This window comes from Eutrigla gurnardus (assembly GCF_963514095.1).
Source record: "Eutrigla gurnardus genome assembly, chromosome: 2".
NCBI lineage: Eukaryota > Metazoa > Chordata > Actinopteri > Perciformes > Triglidae > Eutrigla > Eutrigla gurnardus.
In genome coordinates, this window is record NC_139916.1 from 18,454,294 (window position 1) to 18,478,728 (window position 24,435).

At 43.6% G+C, this 24,435-nt stretch overlaps 1 protein-coding gene across 1 annotated transcript; it reads left to right on the forward strand.

The window, feature by feature from the left end:
- The first annotated feature begins 378 nt into the window (after nucleotides 1–378).
- slc4a8 (solute carrier family 4 member 8) lies at nucleotides 379–23,312 on the forward strand. Its single transcript, XM_084020026.1, has 25 exons — nucleotides 379–515; nucleotides 11,168–11,249; nucleotides 12,629–12,781; nucleotides 13,339–13,474; nucleotides 13,947–14,107; nucleotides 15,898–16,074; nucleotides 16,660–16,739; nucleotides 17,231–17,388; nucleotides 17,483–17,570; nucleotides 17,691–17,837; nucleotides 17,976–18,076; nucleotides 18,536–18,710; nucleotides 18,816–18,949; nucleotides 19,055–19,300; nucleotides 19,549–19,654; nucleotides 19,974–20,135; nucleotides 20,252–20,365; nucleotides 20,461–20,622; nucleotides 20,975–21,226; nucleotides 21,330–21,398; nucleotides 21,788–21,961; nucleotides 22,037–22,168; nucleotides 22,259–22,359; nucleotides 22,646–22,751; nucleotides 22,925–23,312. Exons 1-25 carry the CDS (start codon nucleotides 447–449, stop codon nucleotides 22,928–22,930), a joined length of 3,291 nt encoding a protein of 1,096 aa, XP_083876152.1. The 5' UTR covers nucleotides 379–446; the 3' UTR covers nucleotides 22,931–23,312.
- Nucleotides 23,313–24,435: the final 1,123 nt, after the last annotated feature.

The window sequence follows — 24,435 nt, forward strand, 5'->3', positions numbered from 1 at the left end:
GATGGCCGTGCGTGGTCACAATCCAGCAGCTCTTAGCAACAGAAATGTGAGAAGCTGCCAAACTGGACATTGTGTAGGGTGACGTATACGCGTTTGACAGTCTTGGTTTGATTGTGTTGGGTAGCAGCAGTGCGTCGCAGCCCGCTCTGCGGCTCTGCGCTCTGATTGGCTGAGGCTGCGGCGATGCTCCCTGCATCCTGCTCCCACCGCCAGGACGGGAGGGAGGGAGGGAGGGAGGGACAGCTGGAAGCGCGGCCGGGAAATCATCATAACAAGGGGGGCAAAATTACCCTTATCATCATTTTTCCTCATCTGGAAGAGATGTTTTCACTCACCATGTCTGCGGAAACAGGAGCTGCTGTTGCCAACTCTGCTTCTTGAACGCGTCCTGAAGACAGCGCCGAGAGGCTGGTTCGCCCCCTGTGGAAGTCTCACCTGGACACTCCATGAACACCGAGCAGGTTAACCCGACGAGCATGCCCGTCAACGACCCTGAGAGCATGCTGAGCTACCAGGTAAAAGTGCCCTTTAAATGACTAATGCACCGTTGTACTGTTCACACGCTAAACAACTGTAGCCCTCAGTTTGAAATTCTCCGATAGAAATCCATCATCTGCAGGCGGAATGCAGGACTGTGTCATATTTCAGGAACTATTTAATGAGCTAAATGTTCACATCGGGTGTCTTTGCCACTGTTGTATTTCCCTTTGTATTCTCTAGTTTGCGGGAATAATTAAAAACATTTTTTGTTGTTGTTGCACATTTTCTGTTTAAAGCGGAATCCAATCAATGTTCGCCTATGTATTAGTCCCTTATTCTGCAGAATGCGGAGGATGCTGCTGTTCTTGTTATTCCGGGCTGCCAACACGTGCACTAATTGTGTTATGAGTGTGTGACATTGCGATGAACCGAGTTATTTCTGGCTGTTCCTCAAGCACGCATACATGTGTCCTGGCCACAGTAACCGCATCCGATTCTTGATCAGATACCGATGAATGTATGCATTTTAGACACGTTAATACGTCAGCTGCTCGCGCCGAAGTCGCGGCGTGTGTGTGAGACGGGTAACAGCGGGACAGTATACTGGCGCTTTCAGATGCCTCTTTGCTTTGACGGCGTGTTGTTTTCTCAGTTACCCTCAAATGACCTTGACGCCATCCTCGCACCGTCCAACCACAATCCAGGTTTGCTGAGCTTCTGCTTCCGTACACGTGCGTCGTTAGCCAGCGCGAGGACAGATTATAAGTGAGGTTTGAAGGGGGAAATGGCATCATCCTCGATGTCTTGATGATGTGTGGTTCATTATCAGATGAGGAGATTGAGGTAGAGGAAGGACAAATGGGTTACAGTGTTTATTATCAATTCAATTCACAAGGCTTTATTTGCATGACATGTGACATGTGTTGGCAAATACATTATATTATATTCCTTATTATACCCAATGCTTGTATAGGTGATTATAACTATGCAGCATCACAGCTTAAAGGAATCAATGTAGCCCACCTCAACAGAGTCATGTCATCACATTTATAATAACATCCGGTCAGAGGGCAGGAGACAGATGAGAAGCACCAGAGGTGAGCTGGGAAGTCTCTCCTATGATTATCCGTCAGACAGAGAGGAGGGAAGCCTGAGAGCCTCTCTCCTCAAACACTGTCTCTGCAGAAAACTTGTAAGTTTGTCCGAGATTTCCGTGTCTCATCAGTCAGCATGGACTGGGATCTTTGCCGTCCCCGCCTGAAGGAAGTTTAATTGTTTGAAGTGTAGTGAGAAAGGTATTACAGCCATTTGCTTCAGTAATAACAGCAATGTGCAGATGTAAAAATAATCAGCTACAAGTAACAGATGTGTGTTCCAAAATCCACTTAAGGCGTCACTGCAGAAGAGCACTTACACACAGTGTTACATTATGTTGAATGTTGCTGGCAATACAAGCTTCATTATAATTTAAGACAGCAGGAAACCATTATTGATTCATCTGAGTATGCTATGTGAGAAATGAGATTCCCATCACAATCTCCTGCCTTCAAATCCCTGTTTTCCTGTATTCCTGTTTGACCAACTGTCCAAATATTTGTTGTTTACACGTTTCTAAAGAAGTAGAGTTATAAAACTGCACAAGAAGACATTGGACTTATGTATGCCTCATTTCTGAGATTGCTATTGGACATTTCGAGAACAGATTTTTCAAAATTAAATTTCGTACCCAAATAGTACAGCTCAATACATTTATGTGATGATTCATTTATATTATATGCTTAAAAATATTTTCTGGGCACAAGAGGAATGGGCCACAAACAATAACTCCCCTTCTGGTATGACGATATAGGGTTGCATAAGGTATTTATGATGGGCTCCGGTGCACGGCAGTTAATTATGAAGCTTGCGACTGTTAATTAAAAGCCAAAAGGAATATAATTTAGGGAGCTTTGCTACCTTCACATCCTGTTCTTTTCACTCTCATCTGTTTCTTACTGCCTCTGTCTGATAGACACCGCTGATCACATGATCAAATCAAATGGACAACATCCACATATATTACCCAGCAATCATTAATGAATATCTGTACATGATTAAAATACCAAAGAAATATTTTTTTATAGAATTTCTATACACCTAGTTTATAAACATATTTTTTTATTATTAAGCTGAAAAAAAGAAAGTCTTTTTAACCCCTTTGATCACATCCATATTTGAATTACATTATGAGCCTGTTCTCCACCAAACAGGTACTTGTCGCTGCTCTCTCTAACACTGTCCTCAAGTGCAGGTTCACAGTTAGAACGGCCTCTTCATTGTTTGAATTGAGTACTTTTCAGTGCCGCATCGATCCACAACGTTTGCCTGCACCGTAGATGGGCACTGTGGTGATGGAAGACGACTTTGCCACTGATTCTCTGTATTTTTTAGAAACACAGAGATTCTTGGACATCAATTAGTGAGACAGACAACAAGGACAATCACATGCTACAGTTTTTGATGAGTCACTATCAGACAATAGTGTAAGACTGTGAGTCCAGTTCCAGTTTTCTAATAATTTACTACGCTCCACATCGTACACCCCCCCCCCCCCCCAAGATTGTTCCATTTTTCAGTCCTACTAGAGTCGCTATTTGGCATTCCTCCCACACTTTCATTTTAATCAGTTCTCAGTTAATTTTTTAGAGTGATCCAAAGTCTTCTATCTGATGAATGATTGTGTATTTTTAAGAGCAACAAGAGTTCTGTAAATAATCTGAGTTTTTCATCTGTGAAGTGTCTTAAAACTCTCTATTTAATATTTTACACCACTTAATACACCACATGATGAAAACTATTAAAGCATATTTGCCCAAAGCCACAATTTAATGAGATTTTAAGGTTTAAACTCAACACCAATCAGTAAAACTGATATGTGCACAAACCCCCAACTTGTTGTTTCAACGTAAACATTTGAGTGACCAGGCTGCCTTAAAAGTTAATGTCAAGACAACAAAGACAATTAGTTCACTCAAATACATATTGCTATTTGACTCAACTCCAACTTCAGTCCATGTTACTTGAAACCTTTAGTTGATATAACTTAACCTTAAGTCAATACTACTTAAAGTCGATAGTTGATTAAACTTCAATGGCATTATAAGTACTGACATTTTGTTGTTGTTGATGTAACTAGAAAATTAGTTAGTTGTACTTAAATTTACCAACTGCTTGAATATAACCCCCAATCAAGATTACTTACATTTATAAGTTCATTTAACTGTAAAACGAGTGAGTTGTACTTAAATTTACAAGTTGCTTAAATTAATACTTTATCAATGTTTCATTTTTGTACTTAATATTTTACGTTTTAACCTGTAAATCCATTTCAGTTTGCTCAATACGTCACATTTAATACTGGCTAAGGATGTTTTCAACAGAATAAATGACCAACTATCACCAGACATTTTGGCAGTCACTGACCAACATTTTTATTTTATGTATTTTTTTTTTTTTTTTTACTGAAAATGGTTGAAAATTGGTTTTGTAACCAGAGCACATACATGCACAACACATAATACACGCTTTAACTCATAAACATGCATGGTTTTCAACTAGTCACTTTCTCCATGAACCAATGCAGACTATTGCTGTGTGCAGATTTCAAATACTTTAGCTTGGATATAAAACCATTTCTCAGTTCACAACTCAATAATGTTCACATTTGGTTCAGAATATATTTTAGGTCAGATCAATGCTTCAACTCTACATGTTCTTCTTCAAGAGTCTGTTTCCCAAGCCATGAACCAATGCAGAGGATTGCTCTCCACCAATGTCCACGAGCACCTTCTGAATAACTTAATGAGGAAGGCCTCTAGGATAGTCAATGTTGAGTGTAAAGAGCAGCATTGCCACAGCTGATGGAAAATCACTGAGGTATGGAATGGTGATTTCTTCCTCAAGGACAAAAAAGATAATTAGAACAGATAACAGTGGTTTAGAGGGCAGCACTGTCGCCTCACAGCAAGAGGGTCCCTGGTTGATTCCTGGTTCAGGTTTGGGTTCCTCCTTCTGTGTGGAGTTTGCATGTTCTCCCCGTGTAAGCATGGGTTCTCTCGGGTTCTCCGGCTTCCTCCCAAAGACATGTAAGGTTTGTGATAGACTGGTGACCTGTCCAGGGTGTACCCTGCCTTCGCCCAATGACAGCTGGGATCGGCTCCAGCCCCCCGCGACCCTGAATACAGGATAAAGCGGTAAACGATGGATGGATGGATGTTACTTCAATGAGCATTTTATTATTTTCCTCAAAGCTATTTACAAAAGAACAACAACATAGGTTTAAATTGTCAGCATGTAGACCTGGAAAAAGAAAAAAAAGAAGAGGAAATGAGAATTAAGACAGATATCTGACTTGGTAGTTCAATAAGCATTTCATATTTTCCTTTTTACACAAAACTTAAGTACTAAGATTTCTATAATCAGTTCAACATTTGAGTGATCTCTACTTCAAGAGTCAAGTTAAACAAGTTAGATTGACAACAAAAATAATTGATATATTTTCAATTTCCATTTCCATTCCATTATTTTGGTTTTAGAATAGTCCTTAAGCCCTTATGGTCATTGCAAGGTAGAGTTTTAATTACACTACACCCAACCAACTAAGGCTGCAGTAATCTTCCTGTGAAGAAAACAATTAGAGGGCGAGGGCTGTGGAAACGGCAGAATTGTTCTGGCACTAAAGAAGGTGTGTGTGATTCATGCAACTCGTGGGCTGGAGCAGTCAAAACAACAGTTCTTTCATCTCATCTCCTGCAGCTCTCTTCTCTATTTTGTCTTTTTCACCGTTTCCCCGGTCCTTTCATCCATTCATGGTAACCCCTTTCCGAGCGAAGCTCTGCCTCATGTGTCCCTGCAGCGGGAGGCTGCGGCTTTGGTGGTGAGCGCCGACCCTGGCTCTCAAACACGAAGCCTCGTCTGGAAGTGACAGGCCCAGTTGTCAGAGTCAAGATCTGTGTCTCTGCTGTCAGTTCAGTGTGCTCCTGTTCAGGGAGGAGCGAGGGGGTCGGCATCCAAAGAGGGTGGTGGAAACATGATCTAGAACATCGTCTCAGTAGAAATGTTTTGTTGGAGAGAAAGACTGTTCACTGTTTGCTCACTGCTGATGTAGTTTTGTCGTCCCTCTGAGTTTCAAGCCTCCATCACAGCAGCTCTCTGAAGCTCCTCTCTCAGTCCTGCTGGGGTGAAAGAACATTTTGGCGCAGCATATCGATTAGCCCCTCTCAGTTCGAGACGCAAATCATTGCTGCTCTATTTCGTCCGGAGCAATGATCAGTTCAATTCGTTTCACTGTAATGCACATTGACATTTCCTTCTGATTTTGACAGAAGTTGTTACCATCAAAAAAACTTTACTCCCCGAGAAAGTAGAGAAATGAGAACTCTAACTGCTCACTGCCAACGCAGCCTCGATGGGTTTCCCAGCAAACACCAGAACTCAGGAAAAAATTATTCAATTCAAAACAACTTTATGTGCTACAGGTAATTCTTAACTGACAGTTTACACAATGCACATACAACGTACGGACATGTGTTTGTGTATGCCCACCGTCATTTTTCGCCGTCAATTGGAGGTTCATCAGCGTCAGAAGTAGGACACTGCAGTATCATAGTCTACTCTGGGAATCTAACATCTTTCTGGGACAATCTGGCCTGCCAGAAAATTAATCTTGTTTTTGTTTCGTTATCAAACGTGGGCGAGTGATAGCATCTCTCTATTTTTGGCTTTTACATGCTGAGACACTTTGGGGCGCTTCAAATCTGCATGCATTCATAGAAGGATCAGTTTGTGTTAAATTACTTTATAGAAAAAAAAACACAATTCAAGGTTGAAAGATTAAAACAATAGGTGCCCATAAACATGGAAACGATGTTGCTTGCTGTGGTCAAATCTTCCCTCCTGTCCATAAAAGATCCTTTCCTCACACATTCCAAAGTTTATGTAAAGATATTATGAAGCGTCAGCATTCTGATTTAGACAAATCAACTGAATTTCTCTCGAAGTTTGCTTATTTTTAGCACCAATTTCCCTCTTTGTGTTACTGTTTCTCCACCGCAGCTCAACATGTAAACACTACAATCAGGAGGAATTAGTCCAGCAAGCAAAAAACGTTTCAATGCTCATAAAGGCACTTAGTGTTTTAAGCAAGACATGCAACATTTGAAACCTATCCATTACGTTACTGTGGAGTGGAACAATCTGAAGGGCCAAACTGAATCTTTTGGGCCCTGAATACTTGTTAGGTGCCACTATAACAAAATGTAACCAAAGCAAAAAATGTCAAAGAGTTAGAATGCAGTGCTTTTTAGCTGCTGTTTCTTTTATCATGTGCTTCTTTTGTCATAACAAGAAGGCAGCTCTAGGGTCTGTTTCCCATGGGCGGTTACCACGGTTATGCTCGTAAAGTACGGAAACTCAAGGACAGGCAGCCATTTTGGAGCTGGCTGTGAATCGCCTCTGTGGTGCAGTGGCAGTTATCTGTGTGGCGAATTATATTTGAGTCATAAACCCTCACCGGCACTGCGACTGAGCCAAAGCTATGGAGGACGAGAGTGGAGAAGAAGGGACGGTTGCCAGGAGATTTACAGGCAGCAACACACAAATGATGGGCCCAGTCAGTGGATAATCACGCACACGTGCATGCTCTGAGGGTCACAGATGTGTTCGCCCCCAGAGACAGAGAGAGCAAACAAAACGTAGAGTGGCATGTGAGCTTTTAATTAGCTGAAGCACATAATGTGACACAAGGGAGGTGAGCTGTGAATGATAGGGAACCATTAACCTGTTGAAAAAACACATACCTGCATGCGTTTGCCATTAAGGAGAAAGGGAACTGTGCTACAGGCTTTGAGGCGTATTGTGTTATGGAGAAGGAACATCATGATCATGGCAAGGACGTACAGCAGTGTAATCAGAGGTCACCCACAAAAGATGACCTCAAGGTTGTTTCTTATCTTCGATGTTCTCTGAAAAAAATGGAACCAAATCTGTGCTGCTCCTTGTGTGTGTGTGTGTGTGTGTGTGTGTGTGTGTGTGTGTGTGTTTGTGTGTGTGTGTGTGAGAGTGAGTGTGTGTGTGTGTGTGTGTGTGTGTGTGTGTGTGTGTGTGTGTGTGTGCACCAAATGGATCCAGACAAACTAATTGATGGTCTGATGTTCTACCATTCTTTCTGGGACAAAGAGCTTTTGGAGTCTCTCTCTCTCTCTCTCTCTCTCTCTCTCTCTCTCTCTCTCTCTCTCTCTCTCTCTCTCTCTCTCTCTCTCTCTCTCTCTCCCTTCCTCCCTCCCTCTCTCTCTCTCTCCCCCTCTCTCTCCCCCTCTCTCTAATCCATTCTCTTTGCTGTGTGCCTATATGTTTGGTAAAGCTCCAGTTGTAATGGACCCGACTGCCTCCAGCCTGAGCCCAAACCCACAGCCCTAATTCACCAGCCACAGCTGCACTCACTGATAACGCTATCTGTGTGTGTGTGTGTGTGTGTGTGTGTGTGTGTGTGTGTGGGAATCATGTGAGAGCAGAGGGAGATTCGCCAAGTGGAGGTTTGCATGCACAAGATGGTTTTCTTTAAAAAGCTATAATAAATGCTTTTAGAGGCATCACTCATAGTGATGAACCTGCTGAACTGAGCCTCCCCTTGACTTTACGGACCGTTATAGTGAATCTTAGCTCATTGATGAGCAGCTTTACTTTAACCAGGGAGACTGAATGGGTAATCATTGTTATTTACAGAGAACAGAGCTGTTCAGAACAGGTCATATGGTGGGCCTGGTGTTGCTGCTTACAAACAACTTCACACTCCACACTGCCCTTCTTCGGGTCCTCAACAGTACACCTGCCATGACATGTCAAGGCTACTCACGGTCAGAAACACACTCTGCAGAATACACTCTGGTTCTCACTCTGCAGCTGCCTGGGGACCTCAACTAGAAATGCCCCAAAACAGCTATGGATTTATAATGTTTAGATGTGAAAAATATAAAATGATGTTACGACTAACTGTGTGTGATGAAAGACCTGAGGCCTTAGCTGGGTGTCTTCCCCCCTCTCTCCCCTTCCTGTCATAGCTGCTCTAATAGAAGGCGATAAGGCCCTAAAAATGAGCTTTATGATAAAAAAAATAACATGTAAAAGCATAAAAGAATACTTCTTCTACCACTGCCCAGACCAAGATAAGTAAAAAGATGAAAGGTTTTGCCAGGGGCCCCCAAATGAAAAAATCTGCCCCTTAGCAGAGGGGTCGCTTGTTATAAAGTAGAGCATTGATTTAATTAGCGACCCTATCTTTCTGGCGGGGACATTATTGATGTTGAGTTCGTATCAAGTCTTAAAATGGGAGAACACAGTTTTACTCACATGAGGAAAAAGATCATCAAGTTGTGAAATACACTCAGGTTGGATGGAGTTTCCAGTTGGCTATCGACTCACGTTAACGATGAGTTAAATGACATTTTATCCAGCATCCATGTCATTTCAGTATAAAGTGAACGAGCATCTCCACCAAACCAAGCTTGGTTTAGACCCTTGCGGAGGCCAAAGAGGCACTTTGGCGGGAACAGGAGAATCCTGTCACACATTCAAACGCATTACCATCCCTTGCATAAGCATAATTATAAAACTGTGACTCACATTTGGTGTTTGGCCCAAGCGTGACTTCTTAATTAAGTGGCCTTATTCTGTACAAGGACAGAATTGTCTCGGGACAAGGAAGCGCTCAGTCATGGAAAGAGAAAGAAATCCCACAACTCTGATGTGGTGGAGAAAGCAGGCAGGAAGGCAGCGCCGGGCCACCCACACCTGTAGATTAAGTGGATGTCTAGGGATCCCAAAGCTGCTTTGAACTGTTGTGGGAACTAAGTGGCCGTCTGCGCTGATAGTGGAACACAAAAACCATCACAGAAAGCTTTTTGGCTCTGAATTTCCCTTCTAATCAGGTAAGACGTTTATCTGTCTGTACTGCGTGTTAATTCTTTTTAATTTCACTATCTTGTGTCGATATGCTTAGCTGCACGGAGACGCTAAAGGAATAAGATCGCTAAGAAAAAAGCAGCTAAGAGACTTCAGTGTGTGTGGAACACAGTCTGAAATTCATCACGTCTCATAACTGCAAGCAGTTTCAAGCGTTTTTTTTTTTTGTCAATAAACTGTGCACAGTGTTTTATCATCCAAACCCCAGGAGAACTAAGAAAAATCACTGCTCACTCTCGCTCCGTGCACACAGATACAGTAATACATGCAATCATACAGGGTACTTGAGTGAAAAGGTAGTTTTATGTCCTGGGAAACTGGACCACCGCTCTCGTTAATAGGATAAGGTATATATATATTTTCATAAACCAAACATATAATCAATACAATTCTTGAACCAAAACATTTTCATTTTCCGCTCCACTAATACAATCTCACAGCTCTCTCCTAAAGCACTTCAGGAAGACAATTTGCAATTATTTTGACTTGTGTGGACGTCGTGTTGCCACAGTCTGTGCTGCGTTCGCTGCTCGCTGGATGTTGGACTCTTCTGTGACATTTCTCTGTCTCTTTTCATTTAATCATTCATTTCCAAATTGATTCCTTTCCCCCCCGAGGAGTTCGACACTCCAATGTGGGTGACAGGGTTGCCAAATGGCAGATATTTCAATCATCTGGAACAAATCCTACATTCGTCACCCTCACACACTCTTTGAAGGGATGCAGTACGTACATATCATGTGTTCATAAGGAGTGGGCGGAAGCATCTATTATGTATTATGTCTATGTAGAGAGCTGCATTTATCGGCCTGCCTTTGTGTGCCTCCCTTAATCTGCATTTATTTATAGATTGTATTGATCCTAACGACTGTAGCTCTGACATAGGCTCACACACTGGATGTTCACGGGCGTAATGTGGCATCCAGGTATGTGTCTGTCATGCAACCTGTGTCAAAGTTTACATTTATGGCAGGAAAAACAAGGGTGCACTGGTACACACTCATGTTGGAGATGTAGAGATTAGAAATTCACTGTTTACTGTTGCATGCACTTTAGAGATGAAGAGAGATCCTGAAAGCGAGACACCCTGGAGCCACAGTTCAGGCTCCTGCAGCACTCTGCCCTACCATCATAGATACACGACCACGCACTTGAGCGAACGCCACCGTTCCAGAGATCGCCTCGTCACTAGGACATTAAACACAGCAACATCCTGCGGCACTCTGCCCACAGCAGCAACCCTGATGGATGTGGCACTCTGCTAATTTGATTTGATTTCTCCTCGATATTGAAGCCTAGCGCATTTTCCAACTGACTCATGCTGTGTGTGTGTGTGTGTGTGTGTGTGTGTGTGTGTGTGCATGCCACCCACCATTCCTTCCCTGTGTGTTTGTGCCAGACAGTCTGAGAATAGATTGTCTGGAATTTGATGCACGTTGTTGAAGCTGTTGCCGGTTTGGCCAATTAGTGACTTGTTGCAGTGTGAGTAGTTCATCTTTAACAGGACATAATGACCTTTTCAGTTCTGATCTTAAAAGGTTGAAGGTGTTTTACTAAGTTGAACTTTCCCATAAGAACGATATGGCTGCCTGAGATAAAGGCGGCTGTAAAGAAACGTCTCATCTGCACGAAATGCCACTGAAAAGTACAGTTACATTATTCTTACATGTGTTGTGTCCGTGTCCATCAGAGGCCAGATGAGGAGGTGGTGGTGGACCAGGGAGGGACCAGCTCAGTGCTGAACATCCATTATGAGAAGGAGGAGCTAGAAGGTGAGTAACACGTCCAGGTGGGAAACATGGTCAAACTCTTGAATTAGTCCATATGTGTATTTATGTTGTCGTTTCAAATGGTTCCGATGGGATAATCTTTTTTGTTTCTTGCAGTTGCCCTGGGTAACTGGGACAAATGCTGTCTGGCACCACAAATTAAGATTATCATTTATGCAGAATGATTCATGTTATTGTGCATTATAGGCCATAATTAAATAGAACGCACTTTTGCACATTTTCCCTCTTTTTTAAATGTATTTTTTTTATTGTTTTCTGACACTCACCAAGCCGCTCACCTTACACCTTCAACTGATAAAGACGGCTGTTCTTTCATAACAAACACATTTGTCATTTGTTGTTATTAATTCCATCTGTTCATTCTTTTCAATCTTTAATATTCAAACAAAAGTCCATTATTTTCAGCATTGTGTGCATGCAGTCTCTTGCTGTTATCACAGCATGTTTCAACACTGGAAGCCTTGATGGTAATTAGAGATGACAGAGACACAGAGAGCTCAACACCTTACTGTCAGTTAATGGCTTTCACTTTCAGTCACTTTGACCATCTGAGCTGTAACGTGGATCAAATCTGCTGTCCTCCTTTAGCAGTTATTCCATCAGGAATGCAGGAGGATGCTGGGTTTATCCTAATTCTGATTTTTTCTGATTATCTCATCAGAAAGCCTGAAACGAAATGAACTTATGTATATATTTATGTATGGAAAGTGGACAAAATTACACAAACACCACAACCCAAGGAGTTCTGTAGGACCGGTGTAAATAAAGAGTATACGTAGCAGCTGAAAAGTGAGTTAATCAGACAAACATCTTTGAAAGAATATGGAACAAACTGCACATTTTATAAAACCTGCTGAATTATCAGAAGGTTAAGTACAAATACACAGACAGCAGATAAAATGTCAAGCCAGTATTCACAGACAAAATGTGGTAAAGGTGCTGTCCAAAATTGAAGAACTGATCTGATAAAAAAAAAAAAAAAGTATAAAAAGTATAAATGACAGCATGATGTTCATCAGATAACTTGTTCATTGTGAGACTTCTTCAGGAAGCCCTGAAGCTCATCTGAAGACATCAAACATCTTTATAAGATTGGCATTCATATACAGCATAACCTGAACCACCCCTGTAGTTCACTAAACTGCAGTCCTTCTCCAGAATCATTAGTCATTAATATCTCTATGATGATGTTTTATGGTTACAATGCTCTGTTAAACAGTATTTCTGTCAAATAAACCTTAGTTCCAATTAAGTGACTCAAATGTTTACATATTTATTGCACAATAAGTCATGACACTAAGTTTGTGTATAAAAGCATTACTCAGTCATAAAAGTAAAATGTCTTCTCGCCCCTCTTTCAGGCCACAGGGCTCTGTTTGTGGGGGTTCGGATGCCCAGGCAGAGCCATCGCCACCACAAGGCACACGGCTCTCGCCATCGTAAGAGAGACAGGAGGGCGGGAAGCATGGCGACACAGCAAAGTGAGGAGAGTGAGACAGCCACCTCCAGTCATGGTAACTGCACAAAACCTGTTATTGCTTCTCCTTTTTTGACAGGGTCTATTTTAGGGTTTTATTTATGATTTATTTTAGGGTATATTTTTTAGATGCATGCAAGTCAATGTATCAATCAGAGATATCAATATAGGTCATGTTGTCATGGCAGCATTATGACTTCCACATCCGCAACCTCCCAGAGGAAACAACACCTATCAATACTGTGGACACTTCACACACACACACACACACACACACACACACACACACACACACACACACACACACACACACACACACACACACACACACACACACACACACACACAGCACCCCAGGCTGAAATTGACAAGCCCACTAATGTGCTACCAAAGAGACGGGACTAGTCAGCATACTGCATGTGTGTGAGCATGTGCTTGGGTATATTGTGTGTGTGTGTGTGTGTGTGTGTGTGTGTGTGTGTGTGTGTGTGTGTGTGTGTGTGTGTGTTATGACAAACTAAACAGTGTTGTGTGTGATTGTAAAAGTCTTTTGAGAACCTCTCGTTCCTTCCTCACATAATCTCGCTTCGTCAGACACGCCGTCCCAGCGGGTCCAGTTCATTCTGGGCACAGAGGAGGATGCTGAACATGTGGCCCACGAGCTGTTCACTGAACTGGATGAGATCTGTGTGAGGGATGGCAAGGATGCTGAGTGGAAGGAAACAGCCAGGTCAGCCTCTCCCCTCGGAGCTGTTGGAGACAATGCTAGGCATTAAAGCTTCTGGCAGCCCAGCAGCTCTCATAGTTACATCCAAGTCAAGCTCAAATAAAAAACATGCTCTTTTAACTCAAAAAATCTTCTTGAATTGTGCCAAGTTAGAAAGTTAGGAAGGCTCTTCAGTCTCTTAGGCCCGAATTGAGTAAAACAACAACAAAAACGTCAAAATAATCCTGAATTTACATCATAAATAGAAAAAGGAATCCCAGAATATTTTGCCTTTGATGGCTTCCCTAGACAAAATACTTTATATAACAAGGACAACTTTGTACCATAATGATGTACCTATGAAATGTTCAAATGCATTGCAATAATAGGCTAAATCTACATAGCTGCTGAATGAATTATATTGCTTTAGATAGTAGTCATCGTACAATCCCTCCAAATGTTTCAAGTATGTCTGTCTCTTAAATGTGCCTTGCAGGTGGCTGAAGTTTGAGGAAGATGTGGAGGATGGAGGGGAGAGGTGGAGCAAGCCCTACGTCGCTACTCTGTCCCTCCACAGCCTGTTTGAGCTCCGTAGCTGCATCATCAATGGCAGCGTGCTGCTAGACATGCACGCTGACAGCATTGAAGAGATCGCAGGTGGGAACTTTTCCAACACACACGACATGCAAAAACTATTCGGAGAGAAAAAAGTGAGCTCTGTCTGAACAATGTTGCGTAAGGATATTGTGAGGATATTGTAAAAGTATTGTTTTAATTGGTGTAAGTGACTGGTTACCTTCAAATTGATATATGATTTGTTTTCCTGCCTTTCTCTTTCCTGCTCTCCAAAGTCACGTCTTGCTCCTGCCCTGGAGTAAATATTACATTCATCGATATAAAACAGGCTCCATCTCTCAGCTGAGATGCCCGCTGGTTGTCTTCTATAAATCAATTTATCCTCCTAACTGAGACACACAGGACAGGCCTGCGGAGAGCATGATCAGGCTCAATGCAGATATCAAACATAAACAGACACGCACTGGCTCTAGTAGTCACTCATAGAAAGTCTTGAGACTTTTTCTACATTATGGGATGTAAAGATAAACAAGCCCAGTGTCCAGTTCGTAACTAGAGCACACCAGCGGCTGTAAAAGCCACGTTAGTATCACTAAGTGTGATACTATGTGTTGTCCTGGAACATTTCAGCCAAACTTCTGTTGAACCTCATTTTGCATGATTGCATAAAGCTGCTGTCGCAGTTCAAGCTCATTTGTGAGCAAGTACGCCGTTAAAGTAAGGTCAATTATGTTTCATGTTCCTGTCCATCCATCCACACACACACACACACACACACACACACACACACACACACAGGGTTGCAGGGTTCAAGGCACCCCATCAGTCTGTCTTCCTCATGGTCGTATTATGACAGGTTTACACCCTGGACTGCCTTGTTGCCTGCAATCATTCTTCTTCTCCAGCTCTTTGCTGCTCTTCTCACTTCCCTCCTTTGTCCATGTGACTCCTGCCAGCAGCACCTGGACTCCTGACAGTAGCCAAGATGGTAGACGAGACAAAAAGGCTCTTTATGTCTTTACTTGTATATTTTCAGTCGTGAGGCAGACTGCAGATCTAATCCATACACCAGTTCTTTGAACACGAGATGTCATTGTCATTGTGAGTAGCTGTTGGCCACCAGTCGAGTGGTACACCGGAGGAGGCAGAGCTGTCGCTGTAGTCCTAAATTAGAAGGAACATGATCCATCTCAAGTACATTATGTGTGTGTGGAGGCGACACCAGATGTGGGTTTGATTTAAATTCAGGCACGCCTCTCGTCACTGTCCTTATAAACATGGTTTATTATACCGGCACAAGCTTGACACATTAGCACTGGCCTTGAAGTGTGCTCAGAATTAATGCAGTCACTGCAGTGTGTGTGTGTGTGTGTGTGTGTGTGTGTGTGTGTGTGTGTGCGCGCGTGTGTGCGCGCGTGTGTGTGTGTGTGTGTGTGTGTGGGTGTGTGTGTGTGTGTGCGTGTGTGTGTGTGCGTGTGTGTGTGTGTGTGTGTGTGTGTGTGTGTGTGCGTGTGCAGACACTTGATTGACTGTGGAGAAAGGAAGGAAAGACGGAAGAAATATAAATCCCATGCTGACTCAGCAAGTCAGTATGAAAAAGTAAAAGAGGGGGAGGGGAGCAGGGTGAGAGAGATGCAATCCCACTTGACATATGTTGGACACATATTGACCACATATTGACAACATATTGACCACTTCCGACACACGCTTTCTAGTCAGCAGCATGCCTTTACATGTTGACAGATTATTCCGTTTTAACTCCAGAAAATTGGATTTAAGTTTACAATAAAAGTTACACATAAAAGCTGTCGTTTGAAAATCTGATTTCACTAACGCTAGCATGTGCGTGTCTCTTTGCCCGTGTGCTGCAGACATGGTGCTGGACCACCAGGAGGCATCCCATGAGCTGGACGACAGTATGAGAGTGAAGGTGCGCGAGGCGCTGCTGAAGAGACACCATCACCAGAACGAGAAGAAGAAGAACCTGATGCCCATCGTGCGCTCCATCGCTGAGGGGACCCGCAAACAGTCAGAGACCCATCTGACAGGTGGGTGACATTTATCTATCGCAGCTCTTTTCTTGGTATGAATCAAAGAAAGTAATCAACTTTTTTCTGGCTTCAGAATCTGTATAAAGTCTTAGAAATATTGAGTTGACTAATAATATATATAATAATGACATCTGTTTGATACGCTAAGATTACATAAGATTGTTTTAATCAGAATGATGGACCGAGAAGGCAAGGCAAGGCAAGGCAACTTTATTTGTATAGCACATTTCATACACAAGGCAGACTCAAAGTGCGAAGAACTAGCAGGGAATAAAAGTTGACGCGAGAAGACTAAAAACAACCAGACAGACACATAGAACAGCTTGATCTCTAAACAGTTAAATTTAAGTCTTTCAGGGACAGACTGCTTAAACCTGTTGCTGAGGAAATGGACGATATATTGGCAGCTAAGCATTACTGCCCTCTTAGTTTTTTTTCACTTTGCACTTGGCGGATCAGTAGATTTTTGTACTCTCTCTCTCTCTCTCTCTCTCTCTCTCTCTCTCTCTCTCTCTCTCTCTCTCTCTCTCTCTCTCCCATACACACTTATATGCACTGACACACACCCATACTGTTTATCAGGGTCAGCCACATCTCCTCAGCCTCCGTCGGAGCCTAAGAACGGCGGTGGACAGGAGAGCACCCAAGTGGACCTCAGCAAGGTAAACGAGCAGGCACTCATACGTGTGTTTAGTTTCTCAGTCCACACGGTTTGTGTCTGTAGGTGCATGTCATTATGGTGAACATGAGTTTAGAAAAATGCATGTTCTGTAGCATCATGCTAAGATCTGTAATCGATGTTTGGTCTACTGTGCTGACAACAACTAGGTCACATGGTGCCCCCCTAGGGAATCACAGGAAAACTAGATTTGTTCAAAGTGCATCCAGTGCAGCTGCTATTTAGCCATTCATTTCCACCTGGGATTTAAGTGCATATCTGTATAATTTAATATCCCTACCATTTAGATGCTTGTAAGGTTCTCTGGTATTAGGCTGCACCTGTGGTTGGACAGCTGTATGTATAATGACTCTTATTTCTGTTTGCACTCTAATTTCTAAAGTTACTTGATTCAAGGACATCGCTGTACCACTGTTGCTATTATGTTTTGTGTGTGTTCTGTCGAACAGATTCCTAACTTCTGCCTTGTTTCAGGTGGACATGCACTTCATGAAGAAGATCCCAGAGGGTGCAGAGGCCTCCAATGTCCTGGTTGGAGAACTGGAATTCCTGGAGAGGCCCGTCGTGGCCTTTGTCCGCCTCTCCCCTGCTGTGCTGCTCACGGGACTCACTGAGGTCCCTATACCCACCAGGTAGACAGCCACATAAACGGTGGTTTATTCATACATTCAAATGTAAATTCATTAATGCAGGACATTCTCAAAACCATCTGCCGACAAATATCAGGTTCCTCTTCATTCTCCTGGGCCCGGATGGAAAGGCTCAGCAATACCACGAAATCGGGCGCTCCATGGCGACCATCATGACAGATGAAGTAAAATTTTGAAAATATATAAATTCAGGAAACATTCACAGAACCAATCAAATCACCACATCTGTCATGCAAAGGCAGGCGGCTGAGTTTCCTCTGTGCTTCACTTGTTGTCTGCTCCAGATCTTCCATGATGTAGCCTACAAGGCAAAGGACAGAAGTGACCTGCTGGCTGGGATAGATGAATTTCTGGACCAGGTGACGGTCCTGCCACCAGGAGAGTGGGACCCCTCCATCCGCATTGAGCCCCCAAAGAGTGTCCCCTCTCAGGTAAACAGCTCTGATGACAGAGATGTTACTTGGAGGTTTGAATTTTAGCCAGGCAGCTTTTGATAAGTGCAATAAAATAATGTGTGTGTCTACATATGTCAATGTGTCTGTTCCTGGATTGTTATTGGCTGCCTGTAGGAGAAGAGAAAGATGCCAGGAGTCGCTAATGGCTCAGCCTGCCAGGTAGAGGAAGAGCCCCATGCCGAGCACCACGGGCCGGAGCTGCAGAGAACTGGAAAGTAAGCTGCCATTTGCACACACGCAGGCGTGTTGCTTCAGAAACAGCTTCTAATATATTGTAGATATAACATAGATATAGAAAAACCAAAAGCAGGTGTCAAGGAGAAATATGTTATACCCCACAATTATGTATCAGGATAAAACACAGTGGAGGAAATGGATGGAGCACCTCTGATGTTTTCCAAAGGGATGTGTGGACTCCTGGGGCTGAGTTAGCACTCTCCACGATGTTTTGTCAGTTGCTCGGGCCACCAAATCTAAATTTAGATTTGTGAGGAGCTGATGAGGGACAAGCAAATGACAACCCAAGTGCGATAGCCTAAAAGACAAACACGCACCAACACATTCCTCCTTTTTATTTCTTGTGTGTGTTCTTGTGTGACATCACCGATCGCCTCTTCACCAGATTGTGCTCTAAAATCCCAAACCTCTCTGCTTTTGTTGTGCGTCCTGATCAGACTGTTTGGTGGTCTGATACTGGATATCAAGAGGAAAGCTCCATTCTATCTGAGTGACTTCAAGGACGGTATGAGCCTCCAGTGTGTGGCCTCCTTCCTCTTCCTCTACTGCGCCTGCATGTCTCCCGTCATCACCTTTGGAGGACTGCTGGGGGAGGCGACAGAGGGACGCATCGTAAGACTTATTCAGAAACGTGATGCAGTAGAAGATTATGAATACAGCATAGACGGCGTACGTGCTACTGAATGCAGAACTCTCTGTCTCCACCGTGCGTTGTAGAGTGCCATAGAGTCCTTACTCGGTGCGTCTATGACAGGAATTGCCTACTCCGTGTTTGCTGGTCAGCCTCTCACCATTCTCGGCAGCACGGGCCCTGTGCTGGTTTTTGAGAAAATCCTCTTCAAATTCTGCAAGTATGTATCGAGGTAACCTGTGACGTTTGCATTATCGCCGGTCTTCTGCTAATGAACTGTGTATTCCCTGTCATCCCCCTTGCTCCTCCTCTCCTTGTACATCAGGGACTACGACCTGTCCTACCTGTCCCTGAGGACTTGCATCGGCCTGTGGACGTCCCTGCTGTGTTTGGTGCTGGTGGCCACTGATGCCAGCTCTCTGGTGTGCTACATCACGAGGTTCACAGAGGAGGCCTTCGCCGCTCTGATCTGCCTCATCTTCATCTACGAGGCCTTGGAGAAACTCTTCCACCTGGGGGAAGTGTACCCCTTCAACGCACACAGCGAGCTGGACAAACTCACTCTGGCATAGTGAGTAGCAAAGTGTTCACTCTGTTGTCTCGCCCTGTAGATTTTTCACTTTCTTTCTCTCTTTTCTGTGCATTGCTTTTCTCTGAGAATGTATAGCTTTCGTTCTCCCTCCTGTAAGAATCTCCTCATCGCGATTCACCTGTTTTGTCTCGTCCTCATTTATGTGATAAAAGCATGCAAGCCCATCATTTTCTGTCAGGAAAAACAGTCCGACTTCCCTCCGTTGTGCTGCCTCTCTCTCTCCTTAGCTGTAGGTGTGCAGAGCCTGATAATCCCAGTAATAAAACCTTAGAGCTGTGGAGTGAGAGAAACATCACAGCCTCTGCTGTACCCTGGACCAATCTTACTGTCAAGGTAATCTAAATATGTGGAAACAAAACTGCTTTTGGTCAGACATGTTTACTTTTGTTGACATCCAACTAACCCTTTCACCTCCCCCGGAGCAGTTAACCTCTCTTAAAGACCTTTGCAAACACACATTCCATCGATTAACCTTCCACTGCTGTGTGTGTAACTGAACACCCAAGCCTTGTCCTGTTTCTTCTGTATTCTTTAACACTTTGTAGACTCCTTCCTGTTGGTCAAATCATTAAGATAAATACGTCTTTCGATCTGTTTTCTCTTGAGTCATCTGAGGCAATTTTGTTCTAAAACAATCTGTGACTCTCTTCAGGAGTGCATCGGTCTGCAAGGCCACTTTATCGGGACAGCATGTGGCCACCATGGCCCCTACACCCCAGATGTTCTCTTCTGGTCCACCATCTTGTTCTTTTCCACCTTCTTCCTGTCCGCCTTCCTAAAACAATTCAAGACAAGCCGTTATTTCCCCACCAAGGTAATTGACGTATATGACCGCTCACTAAGCAGAGGTGCCACCAGACCTTGACAAACCTGACGTGCACCATTAGTAGCCACTGGTCATCTCTGGTTGTTGTTGTTTCCCCTGTCCAGGTGCGGTCAATGATCAGTGACTTTGCAGTGTTCCTGACCATCGCCATCATGGTTCTGCTTGATTATGTCATTGGCGTGCCCTCCCAGAAGTTGAAGGTGCCCAGCAAATTCCAGGTATAGAGGAGTTAATGCTTACATGACCTTGGTATGACCCGCCACGTGGTTATGGTTGAATCATGGACTCACTCCTCTTTCATGGGATCCTACAGCCTACCAGAGATGACCGAGGGTGGTTAATCAATCCGATAGGACGCAACCCATGGTGGACAGTCCTGGCTGCAACTATTCCTGCTCTTCTCTGCACCATCCTCATCTTCATGGACCAACAGATAACTGCTGTCATCATCAACCGCAAAGAGCACAAACTGCTAGTAAGAAATATTAATGTACCTCTGGCCGCCTGTCTGCGTTGGTACACCTCCTTCCCCTTTTCCCCCTCCCCCGATGCAGGTTGTTGTTGTTTTTTGAGTTCTCATGTTAAGTGTGCTCATATGTCGCTTTGTCGCTGAGGTTTTTTTCCCGGTCTGGGAGCTGCCATTTTTTTCTTCTCCCCTCTCCTCTTGTTCTCCCCCCTTTCTACCCAGGTTTACTGTCTGACTACTATATGATTCTGTAATTTCGCACAATTTAGAGTTGTACCTTTACTTTACACCTCTGCACTGTTTGGTGCAGTCTCTAGCTCAGTTGTACTCAAACCTCTGTGTCCTCTTCTCTGTTGTGCAGAAGGGCTGTGGGTACCACCTGGACCTGCTCATGGTTGGGGTGATGCTGGCGGTGTGCTCCATCATGGGGCTGCCGTGGTTCGTAGCAGCCACAGTGCTGTCCATCTCTCACGTGAACAGCCTGAAGCTGGAATCAGAGAGCTCGGCTCCGGGAGAGCAGCCTCGCTTCCTGGGGATCAGAGAACAGAGGCTCACAGGCCTGGTCATCTTCCTGCTCATGGGCTGCTCTGTATTCATGACTGGAGCCCTGCAGGTTAGTCGGACAAGCCGTGCAATGCTGCCCCCCTCTGGCTGGGATTATTTTTAAAATGTTACTCATCAAAGCTCATTGATGTTTGTTTGTTTTTCCTCCCCAGTTCATTCCTATGCCAGTGCTTTATGGCGTGTTCCTTTATATGGGAGTCTCTTCATTAAAAGGCATCCAGGTAATGTGAAATGTGAAACAGCAACATTATAACATGTGATAAGGATGATTAACAGCAAACCCACTAGTACTAGCGTTTGACAATTTGAAATGCCTGACTTTGGCACCCCCTAGTGTCAATGGGAGCACCTATTTATTTATTTTGATTTGAAAACGTGAATAAGTTGCGACATGCAGATATGAATTCAACTTACTTTATTCATACTTATGTCCTTAATTCTGTAACAATTCAGTGATGTGTGACAGTTAATAGTCAGCCTGATCTACCTAAATGTGTCACTCATAATCACTTCCTCTCTCTTGCCACATTCATCATTTGTCTCCCTGCTTTGCTCTCATTATTCACCCGTGTCTGTCTTTGATTCCCCACCACCTGCCATCACTGCTCAGTTCTTCGACCGGCTGAAGTTGTTCGGCATGCCGGCAAAGCACCAGCCGGACTTCATCTACCTGCGCCACGTCCCCTTGAGGAAGGTGCACCTGTTCACTCTGACACAGCTTACCTGTCTTGTGCTGCTCTGGGTCATTAAGACCTCCCCCGCTGCTATCGTCTTCCCCATGATGGTGAGTTGAGCACCAATAACATCCCCCCTCTCTCTCTCTTTGCTAGTCTCTAAATGTCTCCTCCTGTGCCTGAAGGTGCTGGCTCTGGTTTTTATCCGCAAACTGCTGGACTGGTGTTTCTCCAACCGAGAGCTAAGTTACCTGGATGATTTAATGCCCGAGTGGAAGAAAAAAAACCTTGATGATGCCTCCAAAACAGTAGAAGAGGTAGTCTGAATGGGATCTCAAAATACACAAATGAAAATGACTTACCGTGCGAGTACTGACACACGTTTGGGGCGATGATGTGTCTTGTAGGAAACACAGGTTATGCTCAGTACAAAGAAGGAAGAAGACGCTGTTCAGATTCCCATGGAGAGCAGCAAACCTGTTCAGACCCCCAAAGCACATGACCCCAGGTGAGCACACACACGCACACACACACACACACACACACACACACACACACACACACACACACACACACACACACAAATGGACAGGATGGGCATCAGATGACTGGAGTGGCAAGATCATGTGAGACAAAGCTTCACCTTTCTGTCCATCACTATGCACGCTTGTCTGGTGGTGTTCTGCTCTCAAGTGTACCCTGTGAACACTAACACACCTCTCCCTGAGCGCCAACTCACTCCCATACTATCTGCTTTCTGCTCTTGCCCTCCTTTTCCTCTCCCTACTCCTCAGGTGTGACCCCTCTGATATTAATATATCTGATGAAATGTCTAAAACCACCGTGTGGAAATCCCTCAACTCCAACCAAAAGGACACTCGTCCTGTGGCTCCTAAGAAGGCAAGGCCAGGCCCTTTTTTTTCCTCACCCCTGTCATCTGGAAATAATCCCGCTGCACATTGTCACTCTCTTCTGTCATGCTTTGTAATCGTTGCTCCAACCGGTAATTGCAAATCGAGGGCAGACAAACTGTGCTCCGCGCCGTGCTAATGGTTGTTTGTTTTACTCTGCAGGATTGAAGGGATCACGTTCATAGACGAGTAAAGGATGTCCACAACCCTGACAGACTGTAGTTCTGGACCGCAGGACATTGCCATCTGGCTGATTCGACCGTCGGCTACTTCAATGAAACACACATCTCGATGATTTCCACCAGCTACATGCAAACACATAATCCTGTCCTCAAGCATACAGGCAAAGAGAAGGTAGTACACACTCTTGTACATAGACAGACATACACATGCACATCTATCTTTGTGAGGACTGGAAATATTTTAAAAGCTTGTTCCCTAAAAAATAAAGCCAAGGTACTCGAACTAACGCCAACCTCAGCAATCCATCTTAACCAGTTGACTAAACAGTTAAGAAAACCATGATCTCAACCATCATCTTCTACTACACCAGACAGGGGAGAACGCCCGTACTGATAAGTTCTGGCCTGTTTGCTGCCTTCGACTTCCTGTCTCAGTTGTGAGGTTGTAGGATGATGTAAAGGATGCCACTGTAAGGCATTCTCTCTTACAGCAGCATTCACTCGTGATTACTGAATAGCTAACTTTGAATTTATTTGTGTCTGATCATTTGACCTGGAGACGCATCCTGGAGCTACTCCATTCACAGTGACACTAATGGAGGACACTGTGTCAGCTGCTGGCAGCCATGGTGATTTCACTGAGATATGGGACCTTTGCTGAAAACTAGTTTGGATGTAAAATCTCAAACCGCCTCACAACATGACATTTAGACCAATGACACTGAATTGAGACTGCCTGTCTGTCAGCCAAAAGGTCCGGATGGTTTATTAACTCATGGTGACGCAGCTGCTGCTTCTAGGGTGTATTTTTAATTCTGTACTAACTAGCCATAAACTCAACAATAGACCAGGAATATGTGCAGCTGTCTTCTATTCCATTTAAGCATATGAAACAAATTCTTTCTAATACAACAAACCGACAATAAATCCAACTAATAATGTTCAGTTTTTCTTGAAACTGTTTCAGAAAAGTGTTGATTTACCTTAAACTGACTACATTAGTTTCAATGTAAATGTGTTATTGTCATACTGTTTTAAATCTGCAATAATTTATATATATTTTTTACCACTTGGGGGAACCAAAAACAAGATGTAAAGTCACATGGACATATTATCAGCTTATAATAATAATTCTTATTAAGGGTGACCCCAATAAGAAGCCTGATTCGACTGCTTGAAGTTGTCCGAAAAATAAATACTCAAGTAGTGAAGGTGTGGGCTGAAACAATCAAAACAATTGAGTTGAATGATCATTTATTCTTGTTTCATCACTACAAATGACTCCTTTCAAATAAAAGTAGTCACCGGATCCAGATTTAGTACAAAAATGTTGCTTTAAAGACATTTGGTCCTTACAAAGATAGAAGAACACTCACACACACGTAACAACAACGATGATGACCTCTCCACTACCATCATTGATCAGTAACAACAAGGTAGACTATCCCCACTCCACTGCACACTTAACTAGGCTAAAGGATGGAGACGAAA